At 44.9% G+C, this 18624-nt stretch overlaps 1 protein-coding gene across 1 annotated transcript in view; it reads left to right on the forward strand.

Annotated features, from left to right (window-relative positions):
- Positions 1-11397, forward strand: part of LOC126540241 (2-Hydroxyacid oxidase 1-like) — a 149547-nt gene extending 138150 nt beyond the window's left edge. Inside the window, exon 10 of the mRNA XM_050187043.3 lies at positions 10964-11397. Coding sequence (XP_050043000.2) covers positions 10964-11058 — 95 coding nt within the window. The 3' untranslated portion in view covers positions 11059-11397. The remainder of the gene's footprint in view (positions 1-10963) is intronic.
- The last annotated feature ends 7227 nt before the right edge of the window (positions 11398-18624 follow it).

An 18624-nucleotide genomic window follows, 5' to 3' on the forward strand; every position in this document is an offset into this window, starting at 1 on the left:
GTTACGAATAAGTCCGGCGAAAAGGTCTTGCTTGACGCCGCGCATCAGGAAGCGAACTTTTTTCTCCTCCGACATTTCCGGGTCGGCGTGCCGGAAAAGACGGGCCATCTCCTCCGTGAAGATCGCGATCGTCTCGTTTGGCAGCTGCACTCTGGTTTCTAGTAGAGCTTGGGCTCGCTCTTTTCGCACAACGCTTGTAAACGTGTGCAAGAAGCCGCTTCGGAAAAGGTCCCACGTCGTTAAGGTGGCTTCCCGATTCTCGAACCACGTCCTGGCGGCGTCTTCCAATGCGAAATAGACATGCCGCAGCTTGTCGTCGCTGTCCCAACTGTTAAACTTAGCGACCCTCTCATACGTTTCGAGCCAGGTTTCCGGGTCCTCGAATGTTGATCCGCGGAACGTCGGAGGTTCCCTGGGCTGCTGCAGCACGATGGGGGACGCTGGGGCTGCCATTGGGGTTGCCTTGTCCACAATCTTCTTGGTCTTCTCAGGTAGAAGGCCGTGCTCCGGGGGCAGCTGTTGAAGACGGCGGCTTGCTCGATGCTCCGGGACTACGTTGGTGTTCTCTTTGCGGTCCGGGCTTGGATCACGGCTTGTCGGGGGCGTCCGGTACATGAACGAGAAGCACCTCCACCAGATGTCACGTGGTGGTGACGTTGAATAACACAGTAGCAATACTGTGAACGACAAAACAAACTTTTATTGGGCGAACCTGTGCCCACAAAACAGGCTACACTTATAGCACAACAATAGCGGCGAACACGCTCGGCGATCGTCGAAAATCTGATCAGCGGGTCAAGCGCGTCGGCTTTTATACAGAATTGTCGAATGTTCCAGCCTAATCGTTGGGACCCGCGTGCCTTCCACAAAGTTCTACAGCATTCGCGTCAGGTGAATAAATCAGATAACACAATGTTCGGCGACAACAGACTGCGGATAGAAGTATCGATAACTTTCCAGAAACTTCGGATACATGCAAGCGCGTCCCGCGCTGTGCGATAAGATTTGTTAGGCGGCGAAACGTGGTCGCCCGATAAAAATAAGTACACGTGTCAATATGGACATGGTCTGTTTTGTGGTAATCATCATTTTGCAGGCACTTTTGCAGGCCTCTCCACCCATGCGGATATCAACCTTATACACTTCGGACCATGTAATCACGCATGATAGTCTCCGTTGACGCCAAATCATGGCCGAGCAAGGCCACAAGCAAAATTTGCAGACGGCTGCAGCAGGAAAGGACGGAACTGGGAGCACCAATCACGGTGCGTGTAAACAGGGAGTCTATGCCACTGTGCGGACTGCAGGAGCAGGTGCTTACCCTGAGAGGCTGTTGCCCACTGCAACTGGCCAGGCCGCCACATCCGAGAAATGTAACACGACAACCATGACCGTGTAGTACAGCATTGAAATAAGACTATGTAATCAAATCACTTCAGCATACCTCTAACATAACGCATAGGCACTATACACTATATACTGGCTACGATCCACATAACAAAAGTGAGCATATACGCGCACAGGGTCGCTCATGGCACATTCAACCGTCCGACTGCAGGCATAGTGCTTGCCTTCGTTGCGCATGGTGATCTGGTGACAAGCGACAATTAGCAGCGCAAGCAGATTGAACGGTGTGTCCTACCTGTTTGCACTGACAGACGCCATTGAGGATGAGCAACTTCCATTGCAAATCAATCAGGTGACGCAAGCATCTGCTGCCGCAGCCAACATAGCGACATGGAGTATCCGGCATTTCAGCATTACCTCCTTTCCAACCTGCACATTTCTTTTTCTTCTTTCGCTTGCTGCTAATGTGTAACTCACACTTGGTGCCCCACATTCTCTAAATATGGGCATGGTCGGTTTTGTGGGCATCACCATTTTGCAGTTACTTTTGCAGGCCTTTCCACCCATGTCGATATCAACTTGATACACTTCGGACCACGTAATCACGTATGATAGTCTCCGTTGACGCTAACTCATGGCCAAAGAAGGCCAGAAGCGAAATTTGCACACGGCAGCAGCAGGAAAGGACGGAGCAGGAAGCACCAATCACGGTGCGTGTAAATTCGGAGTCTTATGTCGCTGTGTGGACTGCAGAAGCAGGTGCTTGCCTCGATAGACTGTATCCCAATGCAAGTGACCAGGCTAAACGTAACACGGTGACGAGTACCAAGTCAGACAGCAGCGAAACAAGATTCTGCAATAAATCACTTCAATGTAGCTTGCGCTAAAACACAGGCTGTCGAGCAAGAATAGCAATCCTGAACGAGACTAGGAATTAAATATGGGAATGAGAAAGCTTGCCATCAAGAAAGAAGCCACTCTACCGTGCAAGCACTGAGAGCCAAAAATAAGAAAAGTTTACTGCTACATAGCACACGGTGAAAAGGTTAATGCAAGACACACGCCAATGCCGCATCAGCTATTTCAGGAGCCCTAGAAAATACTGCTACAGATATGTTCTGCTACTAGACAGTGACTGGTATTAAGTATGAGCAAAGAATTGGTTGACATTTAATGTTTGGATGACGAAGAGGAATGATCTCTAACAACAATGTGGAATGACAAAGCTTGCATTTATTGAAAAAAAATTATACTTGGCACAAATGGTATTTGACCAGGCCGGGAAGCTCATTAAGTAAGGGCAAGCTGGCGGAACTCTTTTGGCCAGCGTCGCCTGTGCTTGTTCAGTGGTTGCAGGTACATCTGACGACAAAGAATTTTTGTTGTTAAGGTACCTGGATGACTAGGCCAATATCCGTGCTGATGGAATGATGGCAAAGGCTCTTTTCACTCTCGCCACAGTCGTCCGTAGACTTGATATCTCATCCGAAGACTTCTGGAACGACTTCTTTGTTTCTGGTGTAAAGGCTTGCGGATTCGGCTGCAGCCCCTTCCTTTTGGTGTAGATGAGGGATCCTGTGATGACCAAGATTTGCTTGGTACAGACTCTATTCCGGCAGAACAACGACACATCAGACACAGCAGATATTATCCAAACTCATGTACTTTTTTTTTTATGTTCGAACCAATGATTCTTAACTGTAAATACGAACAAACGTTCATATAATCTGCTACAAACGAATAACATGTACCTCAAGGCTAGCAAACCAATGCAGCATGTATCAAGCATATTTATTTCTGAACCAGGTGTTGTTTACCTTGTAGTAGCAGCCAAAGTCCACACAGTGACCTTGTTGTAGCAGGCAGCAGCTACTATTTGGTGCCTGGAGTGTGTTCCTTTATACTGGTGGCATCCTCATTACTGCATATCTGGAACAGAAATTTTGGCTGCTTCAGAAATTGAATAGGCACAATTTTGATATATGAAATGCGAAAAGGTGGGACATATACACTGGAATGGGTTGTGACTACAGAACGCATGCAAATGTACACTGTTTATTCTAGGGTGCTAGGCAGCATGGTAAATAAATATTGCTATTCTCCATAAAATGTATGTCTGCCTAACTACAATGCCTGTCAACAGCTTAAGTATTATTAAGATCACAAATGAAAACATATGTGCGCTCATTTATACACTTGAAGAGATCACACTCCTGGGTTAACAAGCAAATGCATAAAAGACATGAAGCTTTAGAAATGATGCATTCTTTTTCTGCATGAAAGTGATGCACCGCTTCACTACTACAAAAATAAATGTCAGCAGGTAAACCAAACTGAACAACAAGAACATCTGGAACCAACAGCTACGAAATATGGGTGAATTATCATGCGTGCAACTGTTTAATACAGTAAATTCAGTACTTTCGCTTCTGTTTATCAAAGGGTTATTCGGTGCTGTGGACGGAAGAACTAGCAGAGGAACTCGAAAAAAAAAACGATGTTGATAAGGCTACTCAGTCACCCATGGCTACGGCTACAAGACAAAAAATGTGACGCGAGTTCCGATATTGCTTTCTCTTTCATGAATGTGTGTAATGATGGCCCCGTAATTAAAAGTTTACTTCGGAAAAAGCAACGGAGGGTCCTGAGTGCCCATGTGTAATACAGAATCTAGTTCGTTAACTTGTCTCCGCCTGTAAGTTAACGAGAGCAATGTTACATAAGGATTCAGGCAGCGATATTAAACAACTCACCGGTACTGCTGTCCTCATTCGCAGGTTCCCGTTTCGATGCAGATGCATGGCTCACGACCAAAACGCAGCTTTCAGGCTAACATGTCCGCTTGCAAACACGTCACTTCACCCTAAGTTAAATAACGAGAGACATCGAAGCGCAATACTACTTTTAGCAACAAAGAAGCCACCAGTGTAAGTGTACGAACGAATGAATCCGTGCCGCCGTGCACTCGAAAATAACGGTAAAAATGTTAAATCTAGTCCAGAAGTCACGTGAAAGATCGATGACGCTGAACGCTATTTGCGTTTATAATGACAAAAACAATAAACTTACTAATAAAAAGTACAATGCCTAATTAGCAATGATAATATTGTACTCTTTTTTATGTAATAAAAATGCTTCAGTAATTGTAGAAGAAAGTTTGTAAGAAAAAAATGCGCTTTTTACGGCGCCTCTAGCGGGAGATATCAAAACTAACCCGGGCAACCCTTTAGTGCTTCTACTATGCTTGATTTATTAGCAGCGGCGAGCGGTCAATTTTTTCGCCCTCTGTGGCCATTTGTTGAACTTGAGAGTGTGCGGAGTTGACGTCCTCCGTAGTGCCTAGGCAGAGTCACATATTCAAGGAGCAAAGGCCACCAGATTTTCTCTTTCGCACCCACTCTTACTCGCGCCTACGCAGAAATGTCGAGCCCCACGAGAAACGCCACGCCCCGCTGTACCTACTAGCAATTGTAACATTGTTTTCGCGAGTGCGTGACTAGGTGTGTGCGCGTCATATATATTCAATCTGTCTGACTATACATTTAGCTACGCGCCAGACGCCACGCTCCCACTTCGCGCCAGCACCTCTAGATGGCGCACACTGTGTCCGGAGGAACGCGCCAGAGATGAGCCCGCGGCTTCATACACGCCTTTCACGTGACACGTTCGGCAGCGACAATCCGGTGTTTCTCTGCATTGCTTCAATGCTAATCATTAGCGTCGGCGTTCGTCGTGACGCGGGCTCTGCTGAAATGAATTTTATTGAAGAGGGGCTCCGGCTTATCTGTCTCGACTTTCGACCGACATTGTAGTGCCAGTGAGCACGCCTCAGTTCAGCGCTATAGAACAATGAAGCATGAATGCATTAATTCTGGGGTTTTACGCATCAAAACCAAGATGTCATTATGAAAAATGCCGTAGTGAGCTACTCCAGATTTTTGCAACCTGGAGATCGTAACGTGCAGCAAAGGCGCGGCGCTTTGCCGATTCGCCACCATGAAAGTACGGCCACCGTGGCCGTGATTCATCCGGCGCCCTCGGGCCTTGCACTGCACCGTCAAAGCCACTACGCTACCACGGCGGGTAACAGTGAAGCACAAAAACTGGTACTCATTATGTAATAGAGCACACTACTCAGTCGTTTCTTTGACTGCCATCACTTTCTTTTGTTTAGACTTCCTGCTTTTGGCCCATTTACGTTGTGACAGTATCAATAGCCAGTACATAGTCTTTCTTTCTTTCTTTATTGATTTATTTAAGACAATGAACAGATTGTCTTAGGGGACGCGGCTAAAGGCAAACATTTGCCTGACTAGGCCGTGCCACCCGTACATTGGCAGCAACATGGCAGTGGCAGGCTTTCAGGAGGTCACACATGAAATTACAGTACACATTTTCAACACTTGAGTACGCAATTCGCGTAAGAAAAAAGAAAGAAAGGTTAAAGTTTATACAGTTTTCTAATCAATTGAAGCGCAACAACAACAGGAAAAAAAAAAGAAGGATGTACGAAATTTCCCATACCTGTAGCTGAAAGGTTAAAGTTTACACAGTTTTCTAGAAACAACAAGAAACATGTACAAAATTTTCTATACATGAAGTTGAACATTTCTATTAGTCTTCGGATAGTAACAATTCTTTTACCGTTTTCTTAAAGTTTTGCTTTGAAATTCCAGAATTTAGCAGGTCCAATACCAAGGGGTAGTCGTTTAGAAGGTTAGGAAGTTGAACTGCTAGTTTTTGATCTCCGTATATTGTTCTGCAACGTGGTTTTTCTATCAGAGTTTTTCTGAGGTTATAGCTTGTCGTTCTGCCATGGTATTTACTTTGGAAGGAACATTTGTCTTCCCAGAATTGCCGTGAAATTTCGAGGAATAATTTGTAAGTGTGAAGTTTTGATGTTGTTAATATATTATATTTGTTATAGTATGGTTTAGTGGTATCAGTACGTTTTAAGTTACCTATCGCGCGCAGTGCGCGGTTTTGGAGTGTTTGAATTGATTTTAAGTTAGTTTGTGTAGTGGTTGACCAAACTAGAAAACAATAAGTTAATCGAGAATGTATAAGCGCGTTGTAAATATTGCGCTTCACATTTATCGGTAGCAAATATCGCAACCTATTTAGCACACCGACAGCACGAGCAATATTTTTTCTAAGAACATCTACGTGCGGTGACCAGGACATATTTTCATGGAAGATAATTCCTAAAAATCTGGCTGTTGGTGCCTGTTCGAGGTTGACCTTCTGAAATTGGAGTGTTAGCTGAGGGTGGATTATTGTTCCTTTTGATTTCAACACTAGATACTTAGTTTTTGTTATGTTTAATTGGAGTTTATTCGCATTTAGCCACAAGCTTAGTTGCTGTAACCAGATGTTAGCTTGCTCAAAAAGATTTCCTATTTCCCTTCCTGAGAAGAACACGTTAGTATCATCCGCGTATAATATAATATTGGAACAGCCTTGAATATTGACAATATCATTAATGTAGAGTAAAAATAAAACAGGCCCCAAGACGGATCCTTGCGGCACGCCGTACTTAATGTGCTGAATTTCGGAACTAACTCCATTTATTGTTGTGTACTGTGTTCTAGAGGTGAGATAGCTTTTTATTAAGGATAATGCGACACCACGAATTCCATAAAGAGGTAGCTTTTTCAAAAGGACATCATGTTGCACGCAATCAAAGGCCTTCCTAAAATCTAGAAAGATACCTAGAGTTAACATTCGGTTTTCTATGTTGTCAAGGATTTGTTCCTTTATTTCAAGTAAAGCGGTTTCTGTAGATTTAGCCTTACAGAAACCATATTGCTCCTGAGCTATTATTTTATACGTGTTTAGAAACTCGCAAAGTCTTCTATTAATTACATGTTCAGCAATTTTCGCGAAGACGGAAAGAACGGATATTGGCTTGTAGTTATTCATGTCGTTAACTGGGCCACTTTTATGAATGACAGTCACTCGGGCTAGCTTCATCTTATCTGGAAACACACCATTAGAAAGAATTAAGTTACAGATATGTGCAAGAGGCGTGCTTACAATTTCACTGACGGCTTTCAACGGTTTCACTTTTATATCATCTTCACCTGAAGCACAACTGTCTTTCAACGATAAGATTATGGTCTGTATCTCGTGCTGCTCAGTAGGCGCCAAGAACACCGTAGAAGAACATCGATTTAATATATATTCCGTGCAAGAGACCGGTGTATCATTTTGTGAGGATGCACCAGCATCAATAAAATGAGAATTAAAAGTATTTGCAACCTCAATATCTGACAACTCACTATGCTGAAATGCAACTTTTCTTGCGATAGAGCCTTTGTTAATTACTTCATTGATCGCTTTCCACATGAGATTTGAATTTCCCATGATAGCAAAAAACTTGTTCGCGTAATATTCTTGTTTAGAGCGTTTAATATCAGAATTTAATTTGTTACGCTCAGATTTGAAAGACCGAAAGTCATCTTCACTTCTGCTGCTCAAAAAAATTTGGAAGAGCTTGTTACGACATTTTATCCTGTTATAGAGGTCACGAGTTATCCAAGGCTTTCTAGCTTTGTTGTGTTTCTTAAACTTCTTAAGTGGAAAACACCTGTTGTATAAGAACACGAAGGTAGATATAAAAACATCGTAAGACTTGTTTACATCAGTTTGCGCGGTCACTTCGTCCAACCGATAACCAGAGACTAGTTCAACAAATTTTTTAACACTTTGTTCTGAATAAATTCTTTTTAAGCTTTCGGGGCATATATTGGATGGCTGTCTATGAGGTAGCAGACAGTATATAGGCAAGTGATCACTAAGATCGCACATCAGGACTCCTGCTCTTACATATTCAGAAGAAAAACTCGTCACACAGAGGTCAATTGTTGTCTGGCTTGTAGGTGTGATGCGAGTAGGTACGTTGATGACATTTGAACACCCGTACGATTCAAAAGTTTCCTGAAAACGCGTGTATTCTAGTTTGTCTGGGCAAGCATCTATATTAAAATCACCCATTAATATTGTTTCGAGTTTAAGTTCGATGCTGAGTTCTAATAATTTTTCAGTAAATTCTAAAAACTTACACATGGATCCAGATGGCGGGCGGTACACTAGCGAAATCAAGGTGCTCATGCACTGAAGACCAATACATTCATAGCATTCGTTAACAATCTTGAGCTCAGGGATTATACTGTACGACAAACCAGAACGGACATAAATAGCAATTCCTCCTCCTCGTTTTTTCGTTCGATAAACAGAGATACAGTCATATCCAGAAATAGAAGCGCATTCATCCTCTGATGCAAACCACGTTTCACTAAAACAAAGCAAGTCGAAGCAGTGTTGCAGCTCAGACAGATACAAACTGACTTCATCAAACTTATTTCTCAAACTTCGCACATTAAAATGAAATATTGAAAGTGGACATTGGTTCTTTAACGACGCGACATCCCCAGAAAATAGGAATTCCAGGGTCGCCATTGTGGTTTAGTAAACATAACGCATTTTTTGCTACCACGTATGCCGCCATCACTTCGAGGCTGTAAGACTGGCCAGATCCTCCTCGCCGCGTATGACAACAGCTCGGTCGCCGCTCCTTTTTCGCACCAAAACTTTACCGTTTGAGTGCCAGACGTATGCGTATCCTGAGGTCTGGGCCCATTCCTTCGTCTTTGATAAAATAGCACGTGATAGCCGTGTCATATTTTCACAGAAAAACACGTGCCCATGGTCCTTTAGTTGCTTCTTGTTAGCAAGCCAGGAATCGCGAAGTTCCTGCTGAACAAAACGGATAATGACCGCCCGTGTTTTGCCTGGTTTAGCGGGAAATCTGTGTATAGCCATAACATCACTCTTGTTCAATAGCGGAAGCTTAATTTGCATCGCTACTTCGTTTACCTTCATCATTAGGTCTTCGTTCTCGCTTTCAGTAATACCGTGTATTTCAATATTTAACCTGCGGCTACGGCATTCAAGGTTGTCCAGATCCCGTTTGATTTGGGAAAATTCACTGCTCGAATCTGCATGTTCAAGTTGATCAACTCTGTTTGATAATTGCATGGTAACTTTTTCCTGAGCCTGCAGCCTCGTCTGAAATTCATCGAATTTATCAGAAATAGGTTGCACAGACGATTCCAGTTCCACCAGTTTGATTGGCAGAACCAAAAGGGTATCTAGCTTGGTTTCGATTGCTAGAAGTCGAACTGCTATGTCTCTCTGCGGCATTTGCCGCTCAATTTCAGCATCCGCCCCTTGTCCCACCCCCCGACATGTCTCACATTTTCATACCTTCTTAGACATGTCGCGCTTTCCAGTAAAAGCTTCTTCCGTTATACCGGAGCACGAACCAAAATGAAATTTGAATTTGCACTCACAGCAAGTCATGTGCAAGCCATTGTCAGGCACCGCGGAGCGGCACACACAACAACGCGACATTTCAACAGGTACTAGTGACACTCGTAAATCTCAAGCAGCGTTGGCAGCAGCGGCTGGCACATACAAAAGGTAACTGATAGAAACCACCAACCTGTAATATTTCAAAAACGTGTTTCAGCGGACATGCGTCAGATGCTGCCGCTACTGCCAAAGTGCGCAGGAAAACGGTTGTCAGGACTTGATATAGCCACTGGTCCAGGGGGCGCTCCGAAAAGTGCGTTGATAGCATATCTATGGCAGGGAAATCCGCGCGGCGGTAAGGACTCGCAGTATCGGCAATGAGGCTGCAAGTGAGGCTGCAAGTCTCTGACAAAATGGGTATATAGAATTTTTAAATCCATTTGCTCATGTGTCGTAGTCCTCTCTGTAAGCGTACACTTCTCATTGCTTTTTTTTTCCTCGACCAGAATGGAATAGAGAGGGTAAATATAGAAGAAACATGCAATGGCTTAGACGTGATGACTTAGCTGCTTGCACATAAATGGTCATCGCATTTAGTTGCATACCATATAACTAACCTCTTCAGGATAGCTTCGCTACACATAGATTCCAATATGTGCGTTGGATGTGCATCAACTGTTTTGGCGTAAGTTACAAAGTGACATGCACCAGTTCCGGTTTTCCGCATGTATAAAGCGTTAAACATAAAGGTGATCCCTTGAATGTCAAAAACTAAGCATTGGTACTTTCGCTTGTCGAAGCCCATAATAAAGTGTGGGGCAAATTTAAGTAGCAACTCAAAGCTCACACTTAGCACTAAACTGCAACCTTTCGAAGTCGAGATGTTCATCAGGGTCATGGAAAATGAACCATTGATCGATGAAAGGACAACAAAGATGCTGTCGTAGTAAAGTACGTAAAGAGAAATGCCAAAAACCTACGTGGCACAGGTTGACTGATGAAGAGACGCCAAACGAAATGCAGTTCACAAGCGCCCGTCCTGTCAGTGTCAGTGCGTTGCCCTTCACTCGAAACTCCTTTCTAATTCCCCCAAATATTACCAAGCGGCCTTTCCTTTCCTGATAAGTTCATTATCATGCGTTTCAGGTCCACTACCTGAAAACATTTCGTTTCAGCGTATGACATGGTTTTGCGAGTACGGGTGCATTCCTGTTTTCCTTATTTCTTGAGTATTCTCATTCGATTTCACGATTCTCGGCATTCACGTTTAACCGCATTCTTAAATTGTTTTTTTTTCCAGGCTGCCCTTCAGTCGACGACATTGATTCGTCATCTGTGCGGCGTCAAGACTTCAGCAGAGAAAGTCTGGTGGAGCAAAGCGTACAAGAGGCGTAGAAAAAAAGAACATTTTACCGCCGCAATTGGAGCCAGCAATAGTTTCATTGCGTCTGTGTACACGTGGGATCTCGACGCAGTATATCCACTGCGCTATTTCGTGCCAGTGGCGCCTAATAATTCATGCACCATGCTGCGCACCTCCCATAACTTGAGTGGCGGCACCTGCACATGTATCTCGGAGGCTGCAAAGGCCAGTACGGTTGCTGATGACGTCTACGTTATATGCTGTGCGAAGAAGTTCTTCTGGTGACGGAGATGGCTACGGTTACAACCTGCTGCTGCCGTAGGAAATAAATACAGGATCAGTAGCAAAAATCTATGAAGTTTGTCGATTTCATTTTCTAGAGACAAAACGTTCTCCAGCATTTGGCTTTGGTCGCTGTCGTCTCGTATGTCACGGCCCCAAAGTGTCAGGCCTTTTCTCTTTTCTTTGATAAAGTGCTTGCGAAGTGTGGAATGTTTTCATTTCTTTACGCACGTCGAACCAGTTCCTTGAATCTGATTGGTTGCCTTGCGTCGATGATGTACCACATGATATATATATATATATATATATATATATATATATATATATAATGTGACGTTCTTACGTGCATAGTGGTTTAACGCCTCAACAAACAGTATGCGGGGGCACCGAAGGGTGGTGAACGAGGAAGACGAGGTGTGGCTGGCTAGCTGAATATCGACAGGCGCTCAGCTGATCAAGGCCATTGCATCTAACTCTACCCGGCTTATGAGGAAATTGTATACATCTTCTGCAATTCCTTTGAGGAGATGTCCGACACGGTCTTCCTCAGACATCTGCGAATTTACGATTTTGCACAGCTTGAGGATTTCCTCGATGTATATAGTGCATGTTTCTCCAGGAGCTTGAGCTCTTTGAGCTAGTGTTCTCTCGGCGCGTTTCTGTTTGGCGTAGGAGTCGCCAAAACACTTCTTAATTTCTTCAAGGAAGCGCTCCCACGTTGTTAGCGAGTCTTCGTGGTTTTCATACCACATCAGCGCTGTCTCACTCAGAAAGAGTACGACATATTCAAGCTGAGTGACAAAACCCCAACGGTTGTAGCGGCTCACCCTTGCGTAGTGCGTCAGCCACTCGTCGACGTCTTCGCCCACTTTTCCCGCGAACGAGCGTGGTTCCATGTAGTGCTGCAAAGGTCCAACTGGCGCTGACCTTGGAGCAGGTGAAACTAGAGCTGGCATTTGTCCACTTCCGTCCTGAGCCATAGGGAAGGTCGTTGGCAAGAGACCGGCAAGACGACGGCTCCGGCGAAGTTCTTGATGTTGCGACTCCGTGGTACGTTGTGTCGTACCCCGCACCTCCACCACTCTGCTACGCCCACAAAAGGCGTTACATTGAAGCCGGGTAGAGTTAGATGCGATGGCCTTGATCAGCTGAGCGCCTGTCGATATTCAGCTAGCCAGCCACACCTCGTCTTCCTCGTTCACCGCCCTTCGATGCCCCCGCATACTGTTTGTTGAGGCGTTAACCCACTATGCACGTAAGAGCGTCACACACACACATATATATATATATATATGATTATGTGGATGGAATGCAGATGCTCTTGTACTAAAGCATAACTCATTATATTGCCCTCAAGAGGTTGTAACCTCACGCGTACAGTTCGCTTAAGGCAATCATTGGTCAAATTAAATGTAGCATCACAAAATGTCAAACGTGGTTTCTCGCAATGTAACATAAGCCTCGTACATAATACTCCAGCTAGGAAAAGTGCATCGCAAGAGGTAAAAAAAAAATTTAATTGGAAGTACTTCTGCAGCACTTTTGCTGACAACTTCAAAGGAGGTATGAGTAGTTAAAGACGTATTCGCAAAAAGTATACAAATTGCTAAATTGGGACGATATCAATCGTGCTCTGCCACAGTCTCCTTATTCGTTCACATGGTCACTTTATCATCTACGTAGCACCAGATTTGACCTAAAGACCATCTATTTAGACATAAAAACGTATACAAGCGTGTTATTCAAATCATAGTTCATAGTCATCAGACGCGCAAAAATATGCTTTTCTTTATTCGTGGTAGATAGGAAAATGAAAGAGAAGAAACTTCTGCACGTCGCACCTTAACTTCTTAGCCCATGGCGACCACTGCAACATTACCATGCAGGAAGGATAGTTATTCGTGTAAATATTTCACAGAACAGAAGAAAGTGAACCGACAAAAAAAAAGGTAAATTCAAATTTTATTCATGCAGGCGCTTTTGGGACTATGATGCGGCAAGAACAGAACAGTGATGAGAGTATATGCGTAAAAACGGATGATTTAGAATGTTCACAAAAACTCAGAGAACTCGCGGACTCGTGATGCTGTTGTTGCTGCGCTTATTTGCAGTGATACAAGCGTTGGTATACGAGCAGCCGCTTATGAAGCTCTAGCTGCTTCAAACGTGAGTCCAGGTAGTGGCGAGTTGCGCATCGTGCTCAGATCTAGCCAATAGCTCTAAAGTGAGCAAACAGGCTGTGTGTTCATAGTAGGCGCTTTGGAGGGCATCAACCGGCAGCCTGCGCGCATTGTAGTACCTGAGCATAATCTTACGTTTGGAGGCTGGTGTGGCCAACCTTCAGAGCAATTATTCCAGCGCTGCCGAATCTTGGTGCGAGTCGTCATAGGCAAGCCTGCCGTTTAGCCTCCTCGCGTGCGTCCCCGCCCAACCGACGCGAACTTGCAGCCGCCAGGAATGCTGCCGTTACGTGAGAGGGCAGTGTTTATGCATCGGATGTTCCACTCTCATCCCCAACTAACGATCCATCTCAAAAAAGGGAGGTACGTGCTGCCAATCACCACAGTGTAGCCTATGGTGAAGAATATGCGGGCCGAAGAAAACAAAGGGCGCCAAGAAATGGTCACCAGTCGCCCTTCTATGGGCTCATCACGACGCCTGCTGGTACGTCTAACAAAACCTGGAATGATGTCGTCTACCTGCTCCAGATAATTGGCTTCTCGGTCCTACTTCATGAAACTTGCGCCGACTAATGCAGCGAACGGGGCCACAAAAGAGACACACACACCGCTGACTCACTTAGTCTGCAGCGAGAGTTATGACTTGCTGCCAGCCCTAGTTTTCAATACTGTCCCTGACCACATCGGCACAAAACTTACCACACACATGCACGCACGCCCGCCACGACCGTTGGGCCTTCCAGGAGCGGCTCCATAGAGACGCACCGAAATGGAGGACAGTGAACGTGCTTCAACCTTGTATTGAGCAGCTTATATGGCAGACACCCAACACGACTTCCAGGGGTACATTTTTCGTTCAGGAAAATAATACGCTAAAGCCTAAACAGCCCCAAGACGTTCGCGCTATTCCTAGAGGTTCTCCTCTACATGCCGCTTGCATAGTGCATAATGACACACAGATCTACAGAGAATGATAATCAGGCCAATAATAAACCATGTTTGCAAGGCCAGTACTCTCAAAGCTTTTCGTAGGCACTGTCAGTGCCCCAGATCCTACTTACAGGGCACTAAATGATCTGACTAATCTCCCTGCCGTCCAACTTATCATACCATATGCTAGGGCCTTCCAATATCTTATGTTTTGTTTTGCTACGGAACTGTTCTAAACTAGATGCCATCCATCGTGACACACATCAGTGACGTTAGAAGGACTCGACCGCTTCACAGACGCAGCTGCTGGAGCCCGTGATAATTTGCGGACAGGTGCGGCCTCAAGGCATCCCAACCTGCCACTAAAGAGTCCTTTTTGAATGAAAACAGCCATTCTTAAAGAAAAACAATTATTGGCTCTGCCATAATCGAGAGTGAATGTAAGCATGAAATGGCAACCAGCAAAGCAGACTGGTTGGAGATGATGGAAGACAGCCGAAGAAAAAATCTCAGTGCCCTTCCACTCTGTGAAGGATGACCAGCGAAGCTGTGTATGTGGGCCGCTCAATGGCGAACGGCACCTCCACTGCGAGTCGGCCTGGCATTGCACTAACTTCGGGGTCGGCCCACGTATGGGGTGTGCGTAATGCCTGCTTCACCTCCGCCGCGGGTCGGCCCGGCATTGCACTATCTTCGAAATAAGCCCACGTATTGGGAGTGCTTAACGCCTGCTTCACCTCTGCCGCCGGTCGGCCCGGCATTGCACCATCATCGGGATCGGCCCACGTATGGGGAATGCTTAACGCCTGCTTCATCTCCGCTGCGGGTCGGGCCGCTATTGCACTATTTCCGGGATCAGGCCACGTATGGGGAGTTTTCTTGCTTACAACGACACAAAAACTTCATAGCACGGTAGAGGTATACAGCTTCGCTGTAAAATTCCTAAGCGCACAGACACAGGGTTAGACGAGGTTCCCGTTAGGCTGATTAATGAACTAGGACCAAAAAGTAAGGAAGCTCTGCTAAAAGCAGTGTAAAAAACTTTAAAAGAGAGACGAATACCAGGCAGATGGCGACAAAGTAGAATGAACTTAATTTATAAAGGCAAGGGGGAGAAATGTAGAATTCACTCGTATAGACCGTTGATCATTACATCGGTAATATACAGGTTAGCAAATGCAGGCAATAAAATTAAAGCAGCAAGCATGGGCAGAGAATAATGGACATTTTGGGAGAACATTAGAATGGTTTCAGAATAGGTAGGCGTTTGGATGATAACTTATTCGTTCTTACTCAATGTACTGAAATATCAAAAGTAGAAAGCAGACCGTTATATGTCGCTGTAGTAGACATTACAGGAGCATATGACAACGTAGAACGCAACATTTTGTAGGATATTCTGGAAGCGGAAGGCTTAGGCGATGAACGAGTGTCTACAGCTTTTGAGTGAGTTTTCCCTATAATATACCGTTTGAGTTGACTGGGAAGGAATGAGAAGCGAGGAGAAAGTTCATATCAACAAGGGACTGAGGCAGGGGTGCCCTTTATCCACACTGTTCTTTATGAAGTACACAGTCAAGATGGAAAAGACGCTAGAGGGGAGTAATATCGGGCTTAATCTCTCCTACAAACAAGTGGGTACAGTAGTAGAGCAACAGCTTCCAGGTTTATCTTATGCGGACGACATTGTGTTGCTAGCTCACAAGCAAAGTGATATGCAATGACTAGCTAATATCAGTGGACGGGAAAGCGAGAATGTAGGTTTAAAATTTAGCGTTAAAAATCAGGTGTTATGTTATTCAATGAAAACAGTGAAGAGACAGTGTGAACACACGGTCATGAAATACTTAGCGTAAAAGTATATACATGCCTTGGTGTATGTATAAACGAAGACAATAGATAGATAGCAACAGGAAAAATGGGGCCACAATGAAAAACGAAGCGCTATGGGGATGCAATAGATACGAGGTGCTCCGGGGTATGTGGAAAGCTGTAATGGTTCCAGGACAAACATTTGGAAATACGGTTGCTTGCTTAAAATCAGGGGTAAAATCAGGACTCGATGGCCATCAAAGGTCAGTGGAACGCCTCGCATTGAGCGCTCACGGGAAGACTGCAAATGAAGTCATGCAGGGTGATATGGGCTGGACAAGTTTTGAAGTTAGGGAAGCTCACAGTAAAATTTATTATGAAGAACGACTGAGGAATATGAAAGAAAGTAAATGGGCTGGGAGAGTGTTGATGTACTTGTAATGGAAAAATATTGGTTAATAGTGGAGGAAAAAAATGAGCAAGCTTACCAGGAAGTACACGGCCTGTACGGTGAGCAAAACAGCAACAAACGTCAAGTAGAAAGTCAGAGAAGCCTAAATGATCTTATGGGTGGCGACAATGGAAAGGAAATCTGCTATGACTAACTATTTAAGAGGAAAAAAAAACTAAATCAGGAAAGGAACCATTTAAGATAACTCAAAGGGAAGCTTTTTAGTTTTCGAAGCGAGATCAGGGTGCCTTAGAACGCGCACTTATAAAGCGAGACGCAACACGGAAGAACAGTGTGCTTGCAGCGGAAAAGATAGGGAAACGACGGAGCATGTTTTATTAGAGTGCGAAGATATCTGCGCAGCGGTCAATTTAGGCAACTCTGGCCCCCTTGAATCTTTTGGGTTCGGCGAGAGCAATGGAAAAGTAAACATGTCTGAAACAGAGGTTAGTAAGAGGAGATTGAAAAATTGGCGAAAGAAAAGTAAAGGGAAACGACAAAGAAGGGAGCTGTACGAAAACAAAGTATACAATAGGGGTTCAGAAAGACTGCTTATCGGAATTCATCGTTGGTTTTTTCTTCCTTTTTTGTTTTCTTTTTTAACATATGTGGGACATTAGGCAATATAGTAACAAGAGCTTGGGGAGGGCGACCCACCACCCCGATCCGAAGGGGACGCTCATAGCATCCACCCAACCACCCATCTTTCGAGGTGACGCAAAACCGGCGTCGCAGAGCGCGCGGGCCACTGGGGTTCAGCGCTATGTGCCAGCAGAAGACAATCAAGTGTATGGTGCCCTGTATCTGCCTTCTGAACGTCGCTATTGGGAATGATAAATAAATGTTCAGCCTACTAGAAATTATAGCTTGAGTGATATTGTGAACGAGCTCGGAAGCAATAGTTTTTGTAAGTTGTTTGGGCCATAACTAGGATATGTAATGCGTACTGTATGAAGGGTCGCGGGGCCAGATGCCGCGTTTTTAAAGTTTTGATTGGTTGCGCGGAGGATCCGGTTTTGTTCTCACAGCTTGCCCGGATGTTCTCGTTTAAATGCCCGGATATTCTCGTTTGAGTTCACGGATAACGGCTCAGGTGGTTTGCTCAAGGTCACTTGAAGGTCACCCACAAATGGAGCAGATGTGGAAACACCGTCTTCCGCTTTCCCAAATGTTGTCGGCCGCGAGACCCCCTTTAATCCTGGACAGAAGTGTCATATTCGACGCCTAACATCAAGTGGAATCTGTCGACACCAAATTTACACCGGTGGGGGGACTTTTCCCGAATTTAGGAAGTCTTTTCTGTCAGCCCACATCGCCACGACACTAGGTCTAACGCCAGTTAGACCTACCCGCTCGTACGCCGCTCGGTAGAGCGTCTGGGCGACGTTTTTCTACTGACCGAAGATGGCTACAGCGATACAAGTCACTGTTGAACGGGAGGTGAAGCTCCCGAAGAGATCAGCGAAAGCACGGGATGGACTACAGCGCTTTTAGAGTGGAAATAGGCACCAGCGAACCAGTCCAGACAGGGTAATGAGTCTTCCAACGTGCTACGTGGCAGAAACAAGCGTACGGCTTTCACCAACCTCAAGATTGTGGCTCACGGCAGCGTCAAAGCTCCCTCGGCTTCCGAGGGAACATAATAGAGTCATCGTTCGACCTCGGGGTGGGCTGGATATTAGGAAGACGGGTCATTTCAATATAGCCCAGGCCCTCATTTCAGCGTCAGGGCTAACGCCCGGGGATGTTTAGATGCTTATTTTTTCCCAGGCTATTATACACAAGTAACAATCACTTGTCGGACCTGTAGCCGAAGGCTAGTTGAAGGTCCGATACAAAAAAATATAAAGAAAATCCTAGCATAGCAGGAATTAAAAGAAGAGCAACAGTAACTATATACAAAGGTGTTGGTTGTTGATTCACAAGTCAACTAAAAGGAAGTG

Source organism: Dermacentor andersoni, chromosome 2, assembly GCF_023375885.2.
Source record: "Dermacentor andersoni chromosome 2, qqDerAnde1_hic_scaffold, whole genome shotgun sequence".
NCBI classification, from domain to species: domain Eukaryota; kingdom Metazoa; phylum Arthropoda; class Arachnida; order Ixodida; family Ixodidae; genus Dermacentor; species Dermacentor andersoni.